General features: G+C 37.1%; 1 protein-coding gene across 8 annotated transcripts in view; it reads left to right on the forward strand.

The window, feature by feature from the left end:
• The window catches only part of LOC123505336 (UPF0415 protein C7orf25 homolog), a 30,776-nt gene extending 7,200 nt beyond the window's left edge, over positions 1 to 23,576 (forward strand). For 6 of the 8 annotated variants that reach the window (XM_045256541.1, XM_045256537.1, XM_045256535.1 and 3 more), the window contains 8 exons: positions 10,381 to 10,527; positions 12,888 to 12,986; positions 19,672 to 19,761; positions 20,212 to 20,349; positions 20,902 to 21,469; positions 21,625 to 21,764; positions 22,161 to 22,283; positions 22,834 to 23,576. In XM_045256541.1, coding sequence (XP_045112476.1) covers positions 10,387 to 10,527; positions 12,888 to 12,986; positions 19,672 to 19,761; positions 20,212 to 20,349; positions 20,902 to 21,469; positions 21,625 to 21,764; positions 22,161 to 22,283; positions 22,834 to 22,920 — 1,386 coding nt within the window. In that variant the 5' untranslated portion in view covers positions 10,381 to 10,386 and the 3' untranslated portion in view covers positions 22,921 to 23,576. Of the gene's footprint in view, positions 1 to 10,380; positions 10,528 to 12,887; positions 12,987 to 19,671; positions 19,762 to 20,211; positions 20,350 to 20,901; positions 21,470 to 21,624; positions 21,765 to 22,160; positions 22,284 to 22,627; positions 22,774 to 22,833 lie in introns of those variants that run through there. The other 2 variants (XM_045256536.1, XM_045256542.1) reach the window with 2 other exon arrangements.

Raw genomic sequence — 23,576 nt, forward strand, 5'->3', positions numbered from 1 at the left:
GGGAAGACTAAGAAGTGGTGAACGGTGGTGAGTGGGCAGAGGAATTGTTAAAGGTAGCAACAAATAACTTAATGACACAGTGGGTGAGATCACCAACAAGGTGCAGGGGACAAGATGTTGCAGCAAGGTTGGATTTGGTATTTACCAGGGCATCTCTAAAAGAGGAAATTGAACATAAATGTCCCTTGGTGAGAAGCGATCATGATGTCCTAAGCTTTGAGCTGGATACGGAATTAAGCACGAATAAGATTGTGGAACAGGGAGGAAAAATTAAATTATATTAGGGCAAATTATAACCATATAAGGGAGTTCTTTAATGAAATTGACTGGTCCGTGGTATACCAGGAAAGAGATATGCAATTGAAATACGATAAATTTATGGATTTGTATAACTCTGCTGTGAAAAGTTTGTGCCATATTACAGAAAGAGGACTTTAAATAATAAACAGTGGTTTAATAGAAATTGTGAAGAAGCAAAAAAGAACAAAGAAAAGGCATGGAAGAAACTTAAGAAAAACAGTGATGTATTATCAAGAGAAGTTTACAAAACAGCAAGGAATAGATATGTTGAAGTAAGGAGAACAGCACAGAAGGAATATGAACAGAGGGTGGTGGATAACTGAGATAGTGACCCAAAAATGTTTTACAAATTCATAAATGGAAAATTAAATATAAGGGAGGCAATAGAAAAGGTAAAAAAGTATATGAGGATGCTGGAGATATAGCTGAAATTTTGAACAACAACTTTTGCAAAGTGTTTACAAAGGAGGAGCATTTTATGGGAGGAGGCCTACGGAAATAAAGCAAATGCAGGACATCATGGTTACTAAGGAAGATGTAAGGAAAATTATAAGCAATCTGGATATTAATAAATCAATGGGGCCTGATGGCATATCTGGGAGGTTGCTAAATGAATGTAAGGATCAATTGTTGAACCCCGTATTTGATATTGTGGAAACCTCCATAAGAACAGGATTAGTCCCGAAAGAGTGGAAAAGAGCTGACATTGTGCCTATATATAAGAATGGTAGTAGAATGGAACCGCTAAATTATAGACCAGTATCGTTGACTAGTATATTGTGCAAGGTATGTGAAGAAGTAATTAAAGCTAAGTGGAGTGAGTATCTAGAAAGTGAAAACATTCTGAGTGAAAGACAGTTTGGTTTCAGAAAAGGAAGATCGTGCATATCCAATTTATTATGTTTTTATTCAAGAGTGACTGACATACTACAACATAGAGAGGGATGGGTGGATGCTATCTACCTGGACTTGAGAAAGGCCTTTGATAAAGTACCACACAATAGACTGATGTGGAAACTAAAGAAGATTGGAGGAGTAAATGATAAACTAGCAAAATGGATGGAAAATTACTTAATGGGAAGAGAAATGAGAACAGTGGTGAGAGGAAGGAAGTCCGAGTGGAAGAAGGTAACCAGTGGAGTTCCACAAGGGTCAGTGCTTGGTCCCATCATGTTTTTGATTTATGTTAATGATATGCCAGTAGGAATTGACAGTTACATGAACATGTTTGTGGACGATACTAAAATTATGAGGAGAGTAAGAATGTGGAAGATTGTAACAAGTTACAGGAAGATCTTGATAAAATATATGAGTGGAGTAAGGAGTGGCAGATGGAATTTAATATAGACAAGACCCATGTTATGAAAATGGGAAGAAGTAGATACAGACCAAACTGGGATTACAGGCTGGGTGATGAGAAAATTAAAGAGACCAATGAGGAGAAAGACTTAGGAGTAACGTGCAAAACACTTTGTCACCGGAGAAACACATTAACAAGATTTTTGGAAAACATATAACATGCTTCAAAATATTGGCCTTGCATTCCACTACCTAGATGAAGGAATGATGAAGAAGATATTATGTACCTTAATAAGACCCCAGTTAGAATATGCAGCTTGTGTCTGGTCACCGATATGAAAAAAATGTGAAGAAGGTGGAAAGGGTACAGAGGCTGGCAACAAGGATGGTACCAGGACTCAGGGAGTTAGACTATGAGGAAAGACTGAGGAAGCTGGGGCTGACCACATTAGAAGAGAGAAGAACAAGAGGAGACATGATAACTATGTATAAATTGGTGAACAAGATTGACATACTGGACAGAGAGTTGATAAAGGTGACCACAAGTAATCATCTCCGAGGACATGGAAAAAAGCTAATAAATGACATCTGTCTAAATGACGTGAAAAAATACAGTTTCCCGCATCATAGCATTGATAAGTGGAATAAACTGAGCAGTGATGTCGTTCACGAGGTGTGTGTCAATCAGATGAAAGAGAGATATGACAGGAATGGACAAGGAGACAGGACACAGAGAACTTAGCTCGGGTCCTGTAATACACAAATAGGTAAATACAAATAGGTAAATACACACACACACACACACACACACACACACACACACACACACACACACACACACACACACACACACACACACACACACACACGATAAGTGTAGATATGGAGACGGGGCCACAGGAGCGTAAAAGCTCAGGCCCTGTAAAACTGCAACTAGGTAAATACACACACACACACACACACACACACACACACACACACACACACACACACACACACATGAGTAGCTCAGTGGTTAGAGCACTGGAAAAGAGGAGGGTTCGATTGGCTGGGTGGGATATTTGTGTGTGTCTCCTTTCACGTGTAGCCGCTGTTCACCTAGCAGTGAGTAGTTACAGGATGTAAATCGAGGAGTTGTGACCTTGTTGTCCCGGTGTGTGGTGTGTGCCTGGTCTCAGGCCTATCCGAAGATCGGAAATAATGAGCTCTGAGTTCGTTCCGTAGGGTAACGTCTGGCTGTCTCGTCAGAGACTGCAGCAGGTCAAACAGTGAAACACAAACACACACAGAAAAAGTTATATTAGTAGGAGATTTCAACTGTAAGGAGGTGGACTGGTATGAGGGAAGAAGCCTGGGGAGATAGACTCCTGAATCTAATGATAGATAATATGATGGTCCAAAGAGTAAAGGAAAACACAAGATTCAGAGGAAACGATGAGCCGGCGAGATTGGACCAAGTTTTTACAAATGAACGATGATATAAGATATAAGTGCCCATTGGGAAAGAGTGACCATGTAATATTAGAAATAGATATAGAAGAGGGAAAGGAAGATAGAGACGAATCATACAAAGGAGGCCGATTAAATTACAGAAAGGTTGATATTGAAAACCTCAAGAGCTATTTTAAAAACGTAAACTGGGAGGAGATGAAAAAACTCAGAGACCGCGCAAGAGAAGTATAAGTTATTTTTGGAAATATACAAAATAGGAGTCAGGGAATATGTCCCAAAATATAGACCTAAAGAAGAAGGAAAGAAAGATTGGTTTAATGCAAGGTGTGCTAGGGTAAAGGAGAAAAGAGATGGAGCATGGAAAAGGTGGAGAAACAGAAATCCAGAAAATAAGGAAAACTTCAAAACAGCAAGATATGAATATGCTAAGGTGAGAAAGGAAGAAGAAAGGAACTATGAAAAAGACATTGTCGAAAAATGTAAGGAACAACTGAAATTGTTCTACAGATTCATAAATGGAAAAATAAGGCAAAAAGAAACAATAGAAAGGTTAAAAGGAGAGAACGGGATGGTGGAAGACCCAAAAAGTAGGTCAGAACTGTTAAACAGTAAATTTCAGGAAGTCTTTACTAAGGAATCCAAATTTGAAAGACCACAGGGTAATAGAGAGACTGTCCATATGAAAGAGATTAAAGTAACCAAGCTTGAAATAAAAGAGTTGATGACGGAATTAGATGAGAAGGCAATGGGACCAGATGAAGTCTCAGGCAGAATATTAAAAGAATGTAGAGAAGAACTAGCAAGTCCTATATACAACTTCATAAAATGCTCTATAGAAAATGGAACAGTACCAGTAGAATGGAAAAGAGCTGAGGTGGTTCCCATATATAAGAGCGGAAGGAAGGAATAACCTTTAAATTACAGACCAGTATCACTAACTAGTTTAATATGCAAGATGTGTGAAAGAGTAGTAAAGAAACAATGGATTGAGTTTCTTGAAGACAACAAATTATTATCAAATAGCCAATTTGGTTTTAGAAAAGGTCAGTCGTGTGTAACAAATTTATTGAGTTTCTACTCTAGAATAGTTGATAAAGTACAAAAGAGAGAGGGGTGGATTGACTGTATTTATTTAGATTTAAAAAAGGCATTTGATAAAGTGCCACATGAAAGATTACTATGGAAGTTAGAGGAGAAGGGTGGCTTGAAAGGAAGCACATTGAGATGGATGGAAAATTACTTGAAGGGGAGAGAAATAAGGACGGTAGTTAAAGATATGAAGTCCAAGTGGAGAGCAGTAGACAGCGGAGTGCCACAGGGGTCAGTATTGGCACCAATATTTTTTCTCATATATGTATACAACATGCCAGAGGAAGTGAACAGCTACATAAATCTGTTTGTGGACGATGTGAAACTGTGCAGAGTCATAAAACAAAAAGAGAATTGTGAAATACTGCAGGAAGACTTAAACAAGATCCGGAAATGGAGTGAAAAATAGGAGATGGAATTCAATGTGGACAAAAGCCATGTCATGGAAATGGGGAAAAGTGAAAGACAACCAGTGGGAATCTATAAGATGGGAGATGGAGTAGAACTAGAAAAAGTAAAAAAGGAAAAGGACTTGGGAGTGACAATGGAAGAAAACAATCAACCGGTAAGCCATATTGATAGAATTTTCAGAGAGACATATAATTTGCTAAGGAATATTGGATTAGCATTTCACTACATGGACAAAGAAATTATGAAGAAATTGATAAGTACTAAAATAAGACCCAGATTGGAATATGCAGTTGTGTGGACCACCCCTAAAAAGAAACACATAAAGAAATTGGAGAGACTACAAAAATCGGCTACAAGAATGGTTCCAGAATTTAAAGGGATGACATATGAGGAGAGACTGAAAGCTATGGATCTACCAACCTTGGAACAGAGAAGAGAGAGAGGTGATCTGATACAAGTTTATAAATTGATTAACGGAATGGATCAAGTGGATAATGAGAAACTAATCCTGAGAGAAGAATGTGGCATTAGAAGCACAAGATCGCATAGTAAGAAACTGAGGAAGGAAAGATGTCTGAGAAATGTTAAAACATAAAGTTTCCCGCAAAGATGTGTTGAGACTTGGAACAGTTTGAGTGAGGAAGTGGTATCAGCAACGAGTGTGCATAGTTTTAAAGAAAAATTGGATAAGTGTAGATATGGAGACGGGGCCACACGAGCGTAAAGCCCAGGGCCTGTAAAACTACAACTAGATAAAACTAGGTAAATACACACACACATACTCAAAAAGCAAAGAAATGACAATAACAGACAGCAGCAAAAGGATGCAAGAAATTGATACAGTGATACTTCAACATACAAATTTAATTCGTTCTATGACGATCGTTGTATATAAAAAAATTTTTATATCAAATAAATTTTTCCCATAGATATTAATGGAAATAGAATTAATTCATTGTAGTGATACGAATTTACCCCCCAAAGAAATTAACATGCTTTTTAAACACCAACAAAATATAGATTTAATATAAGATAAATACAATGTTTATTGTATGCATGATATAAATGTACTATATTGCCCAAAATAACAATTTAACCCACAAAACTCGGGACACGTTGATAGACGTTCATCATGCAAGTCTCGGGGCATGTCGATAGACGTTTAGGCATTTTTGCGCTATATTTTGGCTAGTTTCTTCCCGTTTTCTTTGCTTGTGAGCTGGCAACATTCATCAGGAGTAAACTTATACTATACGTCTCTGTGTCACCAACTCCCACGGTGGATGGAGGGAGCGACAGTGATTTCACGGTGTCCGATTCCACCACCTCTCCCATGCACTTTACTTCTACACCTCGGCCCTCTCGCCATGTTGCGGGGAGACAACTTTTGAATGAGAGTGGTATCAGAACAGGCAACAGAGAGAGAGAGATACAAAGGGCTCGTTTTCTGTCACTAGCCAAGGCTGCTGAACCCAATCGGACGCAAGGCCACATACACCAATGATATGACCTCATTCAACTTGTGATATTTTGGTAACCATAGCATCTAGAGACTTTTGGTTTCTTGCATTGCAAAGAGGAAGAGTTGCTTGTGGGCTGAACACCATTTGTACTCACTTGTTTGTTGAATTTCCAAGTGTAATCAGTATGTGAATACAGGCTATTTTGCGTGTTTCTCACCTAACCTGCCGAGTTAGTGCAAGCAAAAATTTCCAACTTCTCCGAGTTTTAGGGGTTAAACATGCATTCGTACTTACCGACACTGTGACAGAACTTCGTATATGTAGTAGGGAGGAGGAATTGGCAAGTTACCCATGCCTTACTATTGGCACGCCACATGAACTGGAGTTTCTCTTGTAACACCTTATGTGCTTTAAAGGCCCTGGGGTTCTCAGAATGGTACACCAACAATGGTTTGACTTTACAGTTACTACTAGCATTAGCGCACAGGGTCAAGTCACAGATATGCACACCACATTCATATTTTGCAATTATCTTGTGTTTCATATCCATTGCAAGACTCTTCTTAAGTTTCTTCTTTTCAGCCTCCTTATTTTTACTTTTGGGACCCAAGATCACAAGGTTTTGAGTTGACAAAACTTAAGAAAAAATACACACTGCCGAGTAGCACAGACACATACATGCACAAAGGTTGAACAACGATACACAACATGAACTGAATGTTCGGGTGGACACGGGTAGCCAAGCGATCGCTGTGCCACCTACTAGTGGCTGTTTGTACCTCAAAAATATCTTCATATTTCAAGGCATAAATTATATGAAATTTTTCGTCATATATCAAAAAAATTGTATGTTGGGGCGTTCGTATCTCAAGGTATCACTGTATATGTATATTAGAGTAAGGAGAGAGGAAGAAAGAAACTTTGAGAAAGATGTGGTGCAAAAAAGCGAAGATGAACCCAAGCTTTTCTACAAATTCATAAATGGTAAGATAGAAAATAAGAAAACAATAGAAAAATAATTAAAGGAGGGAAGACATGCCAAACAGCAAAGGAAATGAGTGAAGAAAAAAGATTTTGCAGAACAAAATAGGACTTTGCATTGCCAAAGATTGCAGAAAATCATAGTGCACAAAGAAGATATTAGAAGATTATTAGATAATTTGGATGTCAGAAAAGCAATGGGGCTGGATGGTGTATCAGGCTGCTAAAAGAATGTAAAGAGCATCTGTTAGATCCAATTTGGGAAATGATTACAAGTTCATTAAATGAAGGGAGAGTACCACTAGAATGGAAGAGAGCCAACATAATACCGATATTTAAAGTAGGAAAGGCAACTGAACCATTAAATTACAGACCGGTGTCACTTACAAGTGTTGTGGGGAAGTTGTATGAAATAGTTATCAAAGAAAAATGAGTTAAACATCTGGAAGAAGAACAAGTTATACGGGTATCAAAAAACAATTTGGGTTCAGGACAGGATGGTCATGTGTGTCAAACTTATTAAGTTTTTACTCAAGATTAATAGAAGGACTGGAAAGCAGAGATGGATGGGTGGACACAGTATACCTGGGCATAAAAATGGCTTTTGATAAAGTCCCTCACGGCAGACTACTTTGGAAACTAGAGAGCAAAGGAGGACTGCGAGGAACTTTGTTAGACTGGATAAGGGATTGTTTAAAGAACAGGGAGATGAGAACTGTGATCTGAGATACATACTCATCTTGAGGTAAAGTAACAAGTGGAGTGCCACAAGGGTCAGTGTTAGCCCCCATTATGATCCAGACATATGTAAACGACATTCACAAATGGATAAACAATTATATTAATTTGTTTGCTGATGATGCAAAGCTGGTAAGAGTAATCAAAACCCGAGAGGATCGTTTGCTGTTGCAGGAAGATATAAATAAAATTTGCGAATGAAGTAAGAAGTGGAAATTGGAGTTCAACACCAAGAAATGTCACGTAATGGAACTAGAAAACCAGTATGGAACTATCTGATGGGAGAGGAACAAATAATGAAGACTAAAGAGGAAAAAGATCTGGGAGTGATTATACAGAAAAATCTGAACCCCCAAAAACACATAGGTAAGATATTTGGATTAGCTTATAAAATGTCGAATAATATGAGTGGCATCTCAATTCATGGACAAAGATATGATGAAAAAAATTATCACAAGCATGATACCTCCTAAGCTGGAAAATGCAGCAGTGGTGTGGTCACCGAGCTCAAAAAAAAGATATAAGAAGATTAGAATGGATTCAGATGATACCTACAAAGATGGTGCCGGAACTAAAGGACCTAACATATGAAGAAAGGTTGAAGTAAATTGGACTGTCAACATTACAAGATAGAAGAGAATGAGGAGATTTAATTACAATGTATAAAATAGTAAATGGTATAGACTAGAATAGTAAATGGCATAGACAAGAAAGACCTGGTGCTGGTGACATAAGAAGCTAGAAAGACAAGAGGACATGTAAAGAAGATTAGAATGAGGCAGTGTGTGAAGGATATTGGAAAATACAGTTTTCCACATAGAACGGTGGAAAAGTGGAATGCATTGAGTGATGAAGTTGTTACAGCACATAATGTGCATAACTTTAAAGAAAAATTGAATAAATGGAGACAGGACACTATTAGCCCCTCTTGAACCCTGTACAATACAACTAAGTAATTACAACTAGGTAAACACAGACATACACCGAGCAACCAAACCACTCCAACAATGCACACACACACAAAGAGCACTTCATAACAGTACAGTGGAGACTCATTACTCAAACGTTCTTAATAGTCAAACTTTTCAATGCTCGAACGCAAAAGTTCGATTTAATACTAAAAAAAATATCTGATAGTCAAATGTTCACACCTGTGGTTATAAACAAAGGCTCTCTGATCTATCCCTCTCCTTTGCCCATTGTGCTGCTGCGGTCGTCAGAATAAAATTTTTGTGCATTCTGTCTCTAGTTTTTCATTTATAAACCTACATTAACACCAAAGGCTTATTAGTGGTGAAAATGTCTGGTAATCGAACGGCCGCACACATGGTTGTAAACAAAGCTCTGTTCTCTCCCTCCCCGCAGCTGCCATTGTCCTGTTTTGATACCAGTTTTACCAGCAATGCCAGTAAAACAGTATACTGGACACCAATGCACATCCCTAGTTCTGCCACAATCTTGAAAAAAAGACATTCTTCTGTGTTCTTTAGTTTTTCATTTGCAAACTTATAATGGGACCAAAGAGGCTTATTAGTGGTGAAAATAAGGAATCTGGTGAGAGTGCAAGTGTTAGTGAGCAATAGCCCTTCACTAGTGGGTTCACAAGAATCACACAAGGAGAAAAGTTACAAAGACATTTTCATGGATGGTAATTCATCCTCCGACAACTTCCCTCCTCCTCCCCACTCTTCTCCCCTCTTTTATGTTAGCCATCACTAGCCTTTGCTTATGGTATGTACAAATCAAATTACTATAGAAAAAAATACATTGAAATTTTTTTGAACTTGAGGTTTTGCTGAGATTGGAACGAATTACCTGATTTTCAGGTTTCGATAGTCAAACTTTTTGATACTCGAACAGTCATTTGGAATTAATTAAGTTCAAGTATTGGATCTTCACTGTATTATTAAAACAACAGCTCTCATTGACTGAACAAAAGAAATACAAGTGAGTATGTACTATTCTACACTAGAAACCATCATACTAGCATATGCACCACTGATTGAGCCAACACATAGTTGAGAAAGAGAGAAAATTGAGATAAATTTTTGATATTCATTTTTAAGTTGTTTATTATTTCTAACATAGTGTAACCATTAGAAGTGCTTGAATTGATATTGTCTACAATTGCCATGGGTGTACTATGTTGAACTACACTAGAACCTGTTATGGAAATAACTTGAGCATTCTAACATGTAAACACTGACTATTTACTTCTGATCCAAAAATATGCTGTTTCTTTTATATTTTTAAGTACACAGTGATGGGATCAGTAGTGAAATAAATGAACTGAATCAGTTTAAACCTGACTGAATCTAATTTAAAAACATAAAATGAAAGGAACAGAGTGCTTTCTTGGCCTGAGCTTTATCTATGTAAAACATTTCAACACTCAGAATTGTCTCAGTATCACACACAATGCTACACTAAGTTCACTGCTATCTGCAAATATTGATAGAAAAAATTTGAGATAATGTAATTGTCAAGAATAAATGAATAAACAGTCCCAACAGTGGTAATGTCTGCTTGTAGCTTTCCATGCAAGCTAAAAGAATCCACACACAAGGAACCATTTTAAGTTACTAAGTTTCTTGAAATCTTTCATTATATTACTCTCCAAGTTGTTTATGTATGAAATATCTTGCAGAAAGATATGGCTGCAGACTTAGCCGTATTGAAGATCAGGGAGGCTCACAATCATCTTGAAAAAATTGCTGAGTTTGAAAAAAGAGGTATAAATGGTGCACAGAAACTGAAGAAAAGGATACTAGCAGAAATTAAGTTCTTGCAGAAAGTAAGTTTATACTATACATGGAATTTTTGTTTCTTTCTTTCATAGGTCTACATTTATCTTATACAGTAAGCCCCCGCATTTGGTGAATTAATTAGTCTGGCGAAACTACCGCCAAATGCGAATTTCGCCAAGCATGAGTTCTTTATACCATATAAATTGCCTAAAAAATGCCTCAATCTGTCTTTGGTCATTGGCAAAGTCCCTCTTTTGACCCTTAAAATACCATCTTTCAAGCTGAAATAAAATCTTTTGCCTTCACATATTAGAACACATGTACAAAACAGACCAATAAACAATAGATAAAGCTAAATAAGACATGATATGAAGACTGTAACTCCTGTTTTTCCACCCACTTTCATCCTTGCCGCCACCACCATTGCCCTTACCTCCACCGGTACCACCTGTTGCGCTGGTAGAGGCCAAGTTGGTGGTAAATTGCCAGAATTCGTTCCCACGCTAGCAGAACAGAGGGTAGCACAAACAAAATGGCTGAAGGGGACTCTCACACTGCATTCTGATAGGTTTAGAGAGGTCTGATGTCACCAGGGAGCTGCATGGTTCACCGTGCGGCGGCCAGGGGACCACCAAGTTTGAATTCAAATCGCCAAGCGTGCACTCGTTGGTCCGTGGCCACCCTACCGCCAAAAGTGAATTTCACCAAGCTGAGATTCGCCAAGTGCGGGGGCTTACTGTACTCATTTTTCTTATACTTTGGTTACCTCATCATCACATAATATTTCTTGGGTACATAGAGACATGAGCTTAACTTACAAGAAGGAAAGATTGTCTGTAATACTTTTATCATCATCAGTATGTACTGACAGTTCTTCTAGTACAGTATCTATTGCAAAGCCATGGAGCTGATTCATTATCACTGACCAGTAGTACCAAAATAATGACAAAATGCAATGATGTTTTGAATCTTATAGTTTGAATAGTGTGTCATCCAGCTTTGTAGTTCATCTATTCCCTTTGACTTTCTATCCCAGAAATCCATAACTCTCATCTTCAGTGATAATGATCATTCCTTGAATTCTATATAGTTTTTCTTGTGTAATTTCCTCAAGAAACATTTTTCATATAATATCCATATTGATTTGATAACTACATATGTGATATAGACTTAAATCCATTAAAACATCAAAGACCCCTAATTACATATTGGATTGGACTAAGGCAAACTATATTTCTTGGATAGTTTTGTTTTGATATAAGAAGGCAGAAATTTTCCTTCTAGTTTTACTGTCAGTTACTTATCCGAGTAGTTATTCGTGTTATTCATTTATTTGATTATTTATGTCATTCATTCCCAACTTTTTAGTTTCATGATTTGTTTACTGATCTCAAGTTTGTGTTATCCACATCATCAAGTATAAGTACAGTAGCATATACCATCTATAATAAAACAATTTAATTTTCAGAAAAGCTGATTTTAACAATCCATTATTATAGTTGAACAAGATAAGAATTTGTTCACATTTATTCTAAAATTCCTATCACATTTACATTAAAAAGAAAAAAAATTAACAAAGAGCATTTTTAATGTGCTTTCTTCATAGACTAATGTAAAGAAACAATGGAACTCATAAACTAAAAAGAGATCACTCAGTTGATTCAGTAATTACTACCTGCACTGCATGGAGCATCTTAGGCAAAGTTACAAACTCAATTTTTTTTTCTTCTAAATTTTAAGAAATTCTGATATAAATCCCAGGATACTAATTTTCTATGGTTTACAATTGCATTATTCCTGAATACATTGCTGCCTTGCACCCTTTGGATGCACAGCAGCCAGAAACACCTGTTTGTGGGTCTGACATGGTTGTATTGGGCAATGGTGGGGGGAATGGATAATGTGATGCAATTATGCCCAGCAGAGGACAGACATGCAAAAGCCACAACCAAAGACTATACATTGTGAACATTGTCTATATGTAGCTGAAGTGGCACAGAAAAGACAGCAATTTGCAAAGGCAACAGAGTGCAGAGTGCAAAAAGAAACCACACTCTGGTCAGGCAATGTACCTCTCCCCTCTGTCCTCTTTCCTCTCATTTTAGTGACCCACACTGCTGCTTGTCCTGTATGACATACATACTCTCTGCTCCATTTTCTCTCACACCTGTATTGGACAGTCAGCTATATTTTTGCATAAATGCATACCCAGGTACATGCTTATTTATAACAACTTCCATTACCCACTCAAATCATTCAAATTAATCATTAGTGAATAATTACCCTTAGCTTGGGAAACACTGATGCATGTACATAATTGATTCTTTGTTTATCTAGTTACTTATTCATTTACTTATTTATATAGATTTCTTGAGGATGAATATTTTAATATGTATTGATATTTCAGGGCCTGCAGAATTCAGAAGACCTAAAAGAGAAGGATGTCCTATGTTCAAATTTGGGACAGCTTGGAGCACTGGCAGATGTGGCCATAGATATATCTGATGTAAGATGAAATTGTTCATCATATGAGAAACAGTTATTCATTGATGTTTTAAGTTTTGTGTGTGTGTGTGTGTGTGTGTGTGTGTGTGTGTGTGTGTGTGTGTGTGTGTGTGTGTGTGTGTGTGTTTTATGCAAAAGAAGCTTACTAAAGGCAACAAAAATAAAAAAAAAAATAAAAAGGCCCACTTAAACTGCAGTTCCCTAAAAGATAAGATAAGAGTTAGCCAGAAAACAGGGACATATATCGTAAAACCTCCCTCTTAAAAGAAGACAAGTCGTAGGAAGATGGAAATACAGAGACAGACAGTTGGACAGAATAGGTGTGAGAGGAAGAAGATAGCATTGTGCAGTGAGGCCACAGGAGGAGGGAAAACATGCAGTTAGCAAGATCAGTAGAGCAGTTAGCATGAAAATAGTGAAAAAGATAGAGAGAGATGCAACATTTCGGCGGTGAGAAAGAGGCTGAAGATAGTCAGTCAGAGGAGGGGAGTTGATGAGATGAAAAGCATTTGATTCCAACCTTATCTAACAAAACTGTGTGAGTGGAACCCCTCCAAACATGCAAAGAGTACTCCATATAAGGACTTGTATAGAGTTAGCAATTGGAGGGGTGAGAAAAACTGACAAAGACACCACAAAATGCCTAATTTCATAGAAGCTGTTTTAGCAGGAGATGAGATGTGAAGTTTCTAGTTATGAGTAAAGGATAGGCCGAGGATATTCAGTGTGGAAGAGGGAGACAGTTGAGTGTCATTGAAGAAGAGGGGATAGTTGTCTGGAAAGTTGTGTCGAGTTGGTAGATGGAATCATTGAGTTTTCTCTGCCTCAATCAGAAATCTTAGAAAGATCAGAAATCAGGCATTTTGTGGTGTCTGCATGATCTGTTGACTTCCTGAAGGGTTGGTCATCTCTGAAAGGACATAGAAAGATGTAAGGTGATATCATCAGCATAAGAGTGGATAGGACTGGTTAAGAAGATCATTAATGAATGATAGAAAGAGAGTGGATGACAGGACAGAACCCTGAGGAACAACAGGATAAGTATTCATCTCTGATCACAGTTCTTATCTCTCTATCCTTCAAATAATCCCTTATCCAATCTAAGATTTTTCTTCTCAGTCCTCCTATGTTCTCCAACTTCCAGAGTAGGCTGCTTTGTGAGACTCTATCAAAAGCCTTTTTTATGTCCAGGTACACAGTGTCCGCACATCCATCTCTGCTCTCCAGTCCTTCTACTACTCTTGAGTAGAAACTTAGTAAATTTGACACGCATGATCATCCTGTCCTGAACCCAAATTGTCTGTTCAATATAACTTGTTTTTCTTCCAGATATTTAACACATTTTTCTTTGATAACAGTTTCACATATCTTGCCCAAAACACTTGTAAGTGATGCCAGTCTGTAATTTAATGGCTCAGTTTACTTTCCTCCTTTGAATATTGGGATTATGTTAGCTCTCTTCCATTCCTGTGGTACTCTCTCTTCCTTTAATGAGCTTGTAACCATTTCCCAAATTGGTTCTAACAATTGATCTTTACATTCCTTTAGTGCCCAGCCTGACACACCATCTGGTCCCATCACTTTTCTGACATCCAGATTTTCTAGTAGTCTTCCAGTTTCTTGTTTATGCACTAGGATTTCCTGCAAGCCTATACAATGCAATGATAGGAGGGGGGCTCCAGCTTATTTGTGAATACTAGGTCAAACAATGATGATTCCTCTTCACCTCTGTACTGTGTTGATTCTTCCACCCACTGATCTAGTGTATTCGCCATAGTTAACTGTCACATCTCGCTCCATGATCCAGCAATACCCAATACTTTAATCTTTCTCCAGTTTACTTTTTTGCAATTGAAGTCTCCTAGTAATAGTATTTTTCCATCTCTTCTTATCATATTATCCAAGCACTTAATAATCTCTCCTCACATTTCCTTATGTTCTGTTTTCCATGTATTGGTCTTTGTTTTTTTTTTTTTTTTTTTTTTTTTTTTTTACATTACAAGGGCACTGGCCAAGGGAAAACAAAGTGTTGGAAAAAAAAAAATCCCGCTGGTTGCCAGGCCCTGTTAAGAGGAAAGTAGGAGAAAGAGAAAAAACAAAAAAATCTAAAAGGAGGGTCCAGTTAACGTAAGAGGTGTCTTGACACTCCTCTTTTGAAAGAGTTTAAGTCATAGGCAGGTGGAAATACAGACACAGGTAGAGAGTTCCAGAGTTTACCAGTGTAGGGAATGAAGGAGTGAAGATACTGGTTAACTCTTGCATTAGGAAGATGGACAGAATAGGGATGAGAAGAAGTAGAGAGTCTTGTGCAGCGAGGCCGCAGGAGGGGAAGGCATGCAGTTAGCAAGTTCAGAAGAGCAGACAGCATGAAAACAGCGGTAGAAGACAGATAAAGATGCAACATTGCGGCGGTGACTTAAAGAATCAAGACAGTCAGTTAGAGGAGAAGAGTTGATAAGACGAAAAGCTTTAGATTCCACCTTGTTTAGTAAAGCTGTGTGTGTGGATCCCCAGACATGAGAGCCATACTCCATACACGGGCGGATAAGGCCCTGTACAGAGCAAGCAGCTGGGAGGGAGAAAAATGGACGAAGACGCCACAGGACACCTAACTTCTTGGAAGCTGATTTAGCAAGAGTAGAGATGTGAAATTTCCAGTTTAGATTTTTAGTGAAGGATAGACCGAGTGTGTTTAATGTAGAGGAGAGGGGAAGTTGAGTGTTATTGAAGAAGAGAGGATAGTTGTCTGGAAGGTTATGTCGAGTAGATAGTTGTAGAAATTGAGTTTTTGAGGCATTGAACAAAACCAGGTTTTCTCTGCCCCAATCAGAAACAAGTGAAAGATCAGAAGTTAGGCGTCCTATAGCATCTCGCCTTGAGTCATTTAATTGTTGTTGGGTTGGGCGTCTGTTGAACGCTGTTGAATAATGCAAGGTGGTATCATCAGCATAGGAGTGGATAGGGCATTGAGTCAGGTGGCACATACGTGACTACATGGTGTAACAATTAATGTTATTTTTCTATTTCCTTTCATCTAAAAAACGAAGAATATATTGCTTATTCTCTTTAAACTTTGATTTTTATAAACTGGCCAGCGATGTTTTGAAATCCAGACAGATTCTACACTAATTTGGTGAAAAAAAATTTAAGAACTTTCTAGATGACTCTAGAACCTTCAAAAATATTCTTTCCAAACGTTTCACGAACTTCTAAAACATTCTTGCAACGTATACGGCAGTATAAATGCAGGGAACGTATGCTCAACAGGTCAGTTCACTTCTAGCCGTTAATGTGTAAACAAGTCAATCGTCATCAGTCATTACTATCTGCATTTATCAAGCATGGCATCCAGAGGTTGTAAACATCTGGCAGACGCATTTTGCTACGTCTGTGACGAGTTTATCAAAACTAGAGTTAAAAAGTACTCTCTGGAAAGATCACTGAAAATGCACGAGGCTTACAATGCATATTTCGGCATGCCTGTCGGGGATCAGGACAAACCTTGGGCACCTCATTTCACCTGCGAACTCTGCAAAAGAACTCTGGAAGGTAAGAAAAACACTAATATACACACACACACACACACACACACAAGAAGTAGATACAGACCAAACAGGGATTACAGGCTGGGTGATGAGAAAATTAAAAAGACCAATGAGGAGAAAGACTTAAAAGTAATCGTGCAAAACACCTTGTCACCGGAAAAACACATTAACAAGATTTTTTTGAAAACATACAACATGCTTCAAAATATTGGCCTTGCATTCTACTACCTAGATGAAGGAATGATGAAGAAGATATTATGTACCGTAATAATACCCCAGTTAGAATATGCAGCATGTGTCTGGTCACCGCATATGAAGAAAAATGTGAAGAAGGTGGAAAGGGTACAGAGGCTGGCAACAAGGATGGTACCAGGACTCAGGGAGTTAGACTATGAGGAAAGACTGAGGAAGCTGGGGCTGACCACATTAGAAGAGAGAAGAACAAGAGGAGACATGATAACTATGTATAAATTGGTGAACAAGATTGACATACTGGACAGAGAGTTGATAAAGGTGACCACAAGTAATCATCTCCGAGGACATGGAAAAAAGCTAATAAAGGACATCTGTCTAAATGATGTGAGAAAATACAGTTTCCCGCATCGTAGCATTGATAAGTGGAAGAAACTGAGCAGTGATGTCGTTGATGCGGTGTGTGTCAATCAGATGAAAGAGAGATATGACAGGAATGGACAAGGAGACAGGTCACAGAGAGCTTAGCTCAGGCCCTGTAATACACAAATAGGTAAATACACACACACACACACACACATACAGAATATACTTTTTTATTTTAACATATCCTATTACACTGAGTTGAATGTACGTATTTTTATTTTTATACTTATGTTTTCATTCTGCTTTTTACAAGTTGGTACAGAGGGGAAAACAGAGCTATGAGATTTGCAATCCCCCAAATTTGGAGGGAACCAACTGATCACTCAAGCAATTGCTTTTTCTGTATGGTAGACCCTTTCAAACGTCGAGCAGGCAAAAATGCGCCTGCTATCATATATCCTGACCTTCTGTCATCCATTGCGCCAGTGCCACACTGCTCTGAGCTTCTCGTACCCACTTCTCCTAAGAGAGAGCAGCAGTGTTTACAAAAGGAAAGTAGTTCAGAAGAACATGAAGACACTGATCCAGATTTCAGAGATGCAACTGTTGAGAGAAATCTATACTACCCCAGCCAAGACATCAATGACCAGATCAGAGACCTTGGCCTCACGAAGTCAAATGGCGAGCTTTTAACATCGAGACTCAAGCAGTGGAATTTGCTAGAAGAGAGTGTGCACATATCAGGTCGGAGAAAGTGTCACCAGCATTTTTCAAGCTTTTTCACTCGTCAAGATGAGCATTGCTTTTGTCACAATGTGACCGGTCTGTTTGAGGCAATTGGAATTACCCTTAATCTCAAAGAATGGCGGCTCTTTATCGACAGCTCGTGCAGAAGCCTCAAAGCAGTGCTGCTTCATAACGGGAATATGTACCCATCTCTCCCCCTCGCCCACTCTGTCCAGCTCAAAGAGGAATACAAGAGTGTCAAGATGTTGTTAGATGCCTTGAAATATGAAGAGTACCGTTGGAAGACTTCAAAATGGTGACTTTCCTGATGAGTCTCCAAAGCGGCTTTAACAAATATCCTTGTTATCTTTGCCTTTGGGACAGAAGAACTACTCATTTCTAATATATCTATTGTCTCACTTTATTTATTCTAGAATAAATAAATGCTATTATTGCATTATATGTCATTTTGTATCTACTTTGTTCAAGTCAAACTTCAAATTTGCCACTTTGTCCCTATGAGAAAGGGTATATTTCAAAATTGTCATTATCCTGGACACAAAAGCAAAATTAGAAATGAATATAAGTATTTTTTCATGTTTTCTAGACATAAACAAATAAGAAATAACAGTTTCAACTCAAGGACAAAAGCTTTGTTACACGGTGAGCTATCATTCTCCTTTTTTCATATCTTCGGTCTTGATTGTTACTCTCATTATTTCCTCTATGTCATCTCCATAGTGCATTTTCTCCACACATATATCATCATGAACCATTATTAGCACTCATCCTCCCCCTTTTCCCTTTCTGTCTCTTTTCCAACTTTTATATCCCTCTTCATTAAAGGTAACATGGACCCCCTCCTTTAACTTAGTTTCTACTATGCACATTACATCCAGTTGTTTCTCCTTCAAATAGTCTCTAACCTCCAACACACTGGACAACAACCCATCTTTATTTGTATATGTCACTCTTAATTCCTTCCCTCCCTCTTCACATGTATTTCCTCCTCTTTTTCCCAAAGATACCACTTCCTCAGTCTCATGCTTAGAATCCTCCGGTAGAATTTCTTCTTCTCGATCTTCGTCCTTTTCTTGTTTTTTTCCTTAGCTTCATTTCTTAGCCCTCTCTCCTTTCCTCTCTCTTCCAAGTTCAGATCTCTGTTTATTCATATATCTTTAAATTCAGTATCTTCAGCCAATTTCCTTTTTCTTGCCATTATCTCCTCTACAGCCATTTGAGATCTCATTTTCACTTTCAGTGGTCTCTTTTCTTCTTTGCTATGCCTTCCCAATTTAAGCACTTCCTCCACTTCCTGTTTCAACCCCTGTGTGCTGTCCTGAACCAACTTAATAACATCTTTTGCCAACTCTCTCTCTCTTGTGCAAACTTGTAATTTTATTTATTTATTTTTTTTTTTTTTCTCATTTTGTCTACTATGTCCCTCACCAAATCCTCTTTCTCCTTAATTACCTGAATTACTGTGTCCTTTGTCTTTTTTTGTATGTGTGTGTCTTGTGTGTGTGCATGTGCACACATGTATTTACCTAGTTGTAGTGCATGTGCACACATGTACACACACACACACATTTACTTGTTCTGCATTCAGCAAACAGTTACTTATTTACAGAAATTGAGAGGTGTTGTGAATTTAGCAGATCCATGCTACTTGAAATTGTTTCAAGTTTAGTAATTTGTTTAGGTTTCCTTCACTTGGAATCTATTACTTTCTTTAGAATCAGCTTTCTTGTTATCATAGCAATGTAACATAACTTTTCAGTTTTGTAGGAGAGCTGGCAATAAATCACATACATCTGTATGCATGTGTACTGATATTACATTACTTTTTGGTTTCAGGTGACTGGAATTTTGCAATCTTTCAGAAATGAAGAAAATGAAAAAATTATAATTGATATTGTTGCTGACAATGGAATGAAATGGATCAAGGTAAATAAATCACTGTATTTGTAGTGTTCAATATACATAATATGATGCACAAATGTCTTCTGAAAACAGTACAGCATGAGTGAAATATCATTAGTCAGTGCACTCACTGTAACTCAACAAAATTGAATAAGTTATCTTGTTTAAAGATGTTGTTATTCTTAAATGTCTTCTGAAAACAGTACAGCATGAGTGAAATATCATTAGTCAGTGCACTCACTGTAACTCAACAAAATTGAATAAGTTATCTTGTTTAAAGATGTTGTTATTCTTCTTTCTTATTTTTCATCTTCTTCTTCTTCTTCTTCTTATTATTATTATTATTATTATTATTATTATTATTATTATTATTATTATTATTATTATTATTATTATTATTATTATTATTATTATTATTATTATTATTATTATTATTATTGTTATTATTGTTATTGTTATTATTATATCCTACAGGTAATTATGCGTAATCCGAAGGCACTTCACTTACTTTTTGTCCTGGGTCGGCGAGGCAATGCAAAGCCTCTTAATGAAGTGGCTGAAGACTTTAAAATGTATGCTAAGTTACATCCAGTCTTCTACTCATCCCCAAAGGTATTACATATTTTAGAGAAAGCAAATGCTAAATATTAATTGTTTTAGAGTCTTGTTTATATATTTACATATTTACAGTAGTTGATAAAACTATAGGTGTGATGTGGTATAGGAGCAAAGTTGATGGTGATGAGAAAAAGCCACTTGCAAAGTGGAAGGAAAGGGAGTAAATGTGTAAGAGGTGTTAACAGAGGCCTAGTGCTTGAACAAGCATGAAGGAAATACGTACTTGTTTAGGGAAGAGGAGGAGTAGGAGGAGGCACCTCTCCTGTATCCCTCCCATTCATGGGACACTCCCAGGCAGAGCAGAGATAGATACATAGATAGTGAGGCACAAAATCCACAACTCCCTAAAGAAATCACACAATATGGTCTGAAACATACAAAATTGCACAACTCTGCTGATCAGGCAGATTCTGATAGGTATTTGTAAATAATAAATAAATGGTACTTGTAATGATAAATTTGGCAATATAAAATCTTAAAGATTTTATAGGAAGTTAAGAGAATAGAAAACTATACTACTGTACTCATTGTATGAATTGGTTCTAGGTCATTTTCTGGTTTTGCAATGGGGTTAGTGAAGGCCTAGCCAGAAGCATTGAAGACAAAGGTGTTGCTGTTGAGGGAAGAAGAATAGCAGATGAAGATCTTGGACTTCCTGACTTCTCCATAGAGGACTCTGACACTGAGATTGAGGAGTCCAGTAGTACCTCCTATTATTCAGATGGTTCAGAGAAAGAAGAAATAATTTTTGACAAAAGCAAAGACCCAAATACAGAAACTAGTGATACCTTTCCTGAAAGAGAAATTGAGTGGGAGAGAGCTAGTATTTCATTGAACTTAGATAATCATGCAAATACTTTACCCATTGAAAATGCAGACTCAGGTTTTATTGATCAAAGTGCTCTTAGTTTAAGTGAGTTAAGTTTACATGACAGTTCTGGCAGTGGAGAACAATTGGGTCGTATCAACCTTGATGTCACAGCCATGATTGCATATGTGTCATCAACTGCCAATGAAGGAGCTAATTTTATATTCCAAGACAAGTTCCTAAATGAACAAGCTGCTTGTGAAAGAAAAAATCCTGTAAAGAAAACCCTTGATGGATATTTTAAAGGTAAAATGTTCCATTTTGAAATTTACTGCATGTATAAGGTATAATGTATAAAGAAGCAAGTGTTTAGTTTGTTACCAAAGAAAGTTTGCTTGTCTTTTAGATGAGTCACATTGAAATTTAAGAGTTCTTAGTACTTGACCTTTATCATCATACAGGCAGAGAACTGGTAGCATGCAAAGAGGCTGTGGATCGTTTCCAGGAGATTGTAAGTGTCATTGGAGGAGAAGGGGAGAAGACAAGAGCCAAAGAGCTTCTGGCCCGGCTTACAGTTGTACCTGGACAAGACTTTTTCAAGGTGTTTAATTTTTACATGTACTGTTATTCTTTATTACAATAGCAAGTGATCAAGAAGATATAATTGAATAATTTTTGTGAAAGAGATACATAATTTTCAAGGTTGAAGTAGTACATTACAGCAAATGAATGATAGTTTAATGGAATCAGTTAAGAATATAAATAGTGCTTGATAACTGATGGTTTTGAGTAAGAAAACCACTTATCTATTGTGAATAGTACAGTTGACTCCAAACTCTGAAGTAGTCATAAAGTTAGGTCTGCTTAAGTACTTTACTATAAAATTGATACTGAAAGGTGAAGTAACATAAATGATTTTATTGTCATTTTTATAAAGTTAAGGTATTTGTTATAATTTCTTAGAATATTTATTTCTTTGATCTTTTTTCTCTTCAAGGACAAAATAAAAGCAGGTGGCAAGATTCGAGCACTGCCTCGGATGACATTTGGCACTGGCCAAGCAATGCGAGCCATCACTGTCACCTCTAACATGGGCTTTGTCAGGGCAGCTCATTGTCAGGTAATATTGTCCTAAGGTTATTTTATTTACTCTTGCACCTTAATGAATTTATAATGTTACTTTTGGTAGAAAATTTTGAGTTTTTTCAGTTTAAAATTTGCAATTATAGTAATTTATCATACTCAGATACTAATATGTTTTATAAATTTAATTGAAATTTTGTATGCCTCACACGCTCTGTGAGTGTCCCTCAGGATAGTGGCCAAAGAAGAGAGCTTTCACCTCTTTCTCTTGAATTTTCCATCCTTAAATGATTTTTTTTTTTTTTTTTTTTTTTTTAGGGCAATTTACTGGATGACTTCATGACATGATAATTCTAGATTTGCAATTTTTTTTTTTAACAGAAAGGTAGTAAAAAGGAAGAAACACAGTACCTGCCTACACCCAGACCATTATAATTTTCATTGTAACCAGTGATTTACCAGTTATTAATAGTGTGATCTCAACTTGTTGCTGCTAGTGATAAAAAAGTACATACTAAGATGCAAAATCGTGTTATAATTCATCTCCACTATAGTTTAAAAGGTGTATTACCAGGCTGTTATTTCAGGGAATCAACCTGGCAGTGTTAGTACATCGGCCACGAGCTCTCACTGAAGCAAAGGAGGCCTTTGCCACTCCTCTTGAAGATGTATGATGACCTAAATGGGATATAGACAGGTATATTTTAGGAGTCTATCCATCTATTTGCTTGCATTTTCAAGTTATCTTACTTTTTTACTCTCTCACCCACTCACCTATTTGTTTTCATGGCACTTTATTTTATCTTTAATTTGTATTTGATCTATTATCACTATCTCATTTTTTAATATTTCTGAACAGTAGTAACATTATCTATGCCAGCATTATATCATATAATGATATATTATAAATTTGCTATGAAATAAGGACATCATAACAGCATTTACATCACAGAAAATAACCATGCTGTCCCATATTAGGCAAGGCTCAGTGGAGATCAATAAACTTAGTTTTATATTAAGACTGCAATGAAGAGTAGATATAGAGCAGTGGTTTCCAACCTGTGGTATGCGTATCACTAGTGGTGTGTGAAGGCCTTCCAGGTGGTACATGAGCACTTTTAGGATCATATAAGATATTTAGTTAAATCTGATTAATATTTCTGAAAAAAAATAATAAATTAATAAAGATTATTGCCTTACACAAAATAATCTGGCATCAATCAGCTGATGGAGAAGAAATAGATGTATCCCTTGCATTAATCAAATTGAGTTGTATTTCATATTTTTTGTTCATTTGTGTTCTACTTGTGAATAAAATTCATATTTATTG

The sequence above is a fragment of the Portunus trituberculatus genome, chromosome 18, assembly GCF_017591435.1.
Source record: "Portunus trituberculatus isolate SZX2019 chromosome 18, ASM1759143v1, whole genome shotgun sequence".
Taxonomy (NCBI): domain Eukaryota; kingdom Metazoa; phylum Arthropoda; class Malacostraca; order Decapoda; family Portunidae; genus Portunus; species Portunus trituberculatus.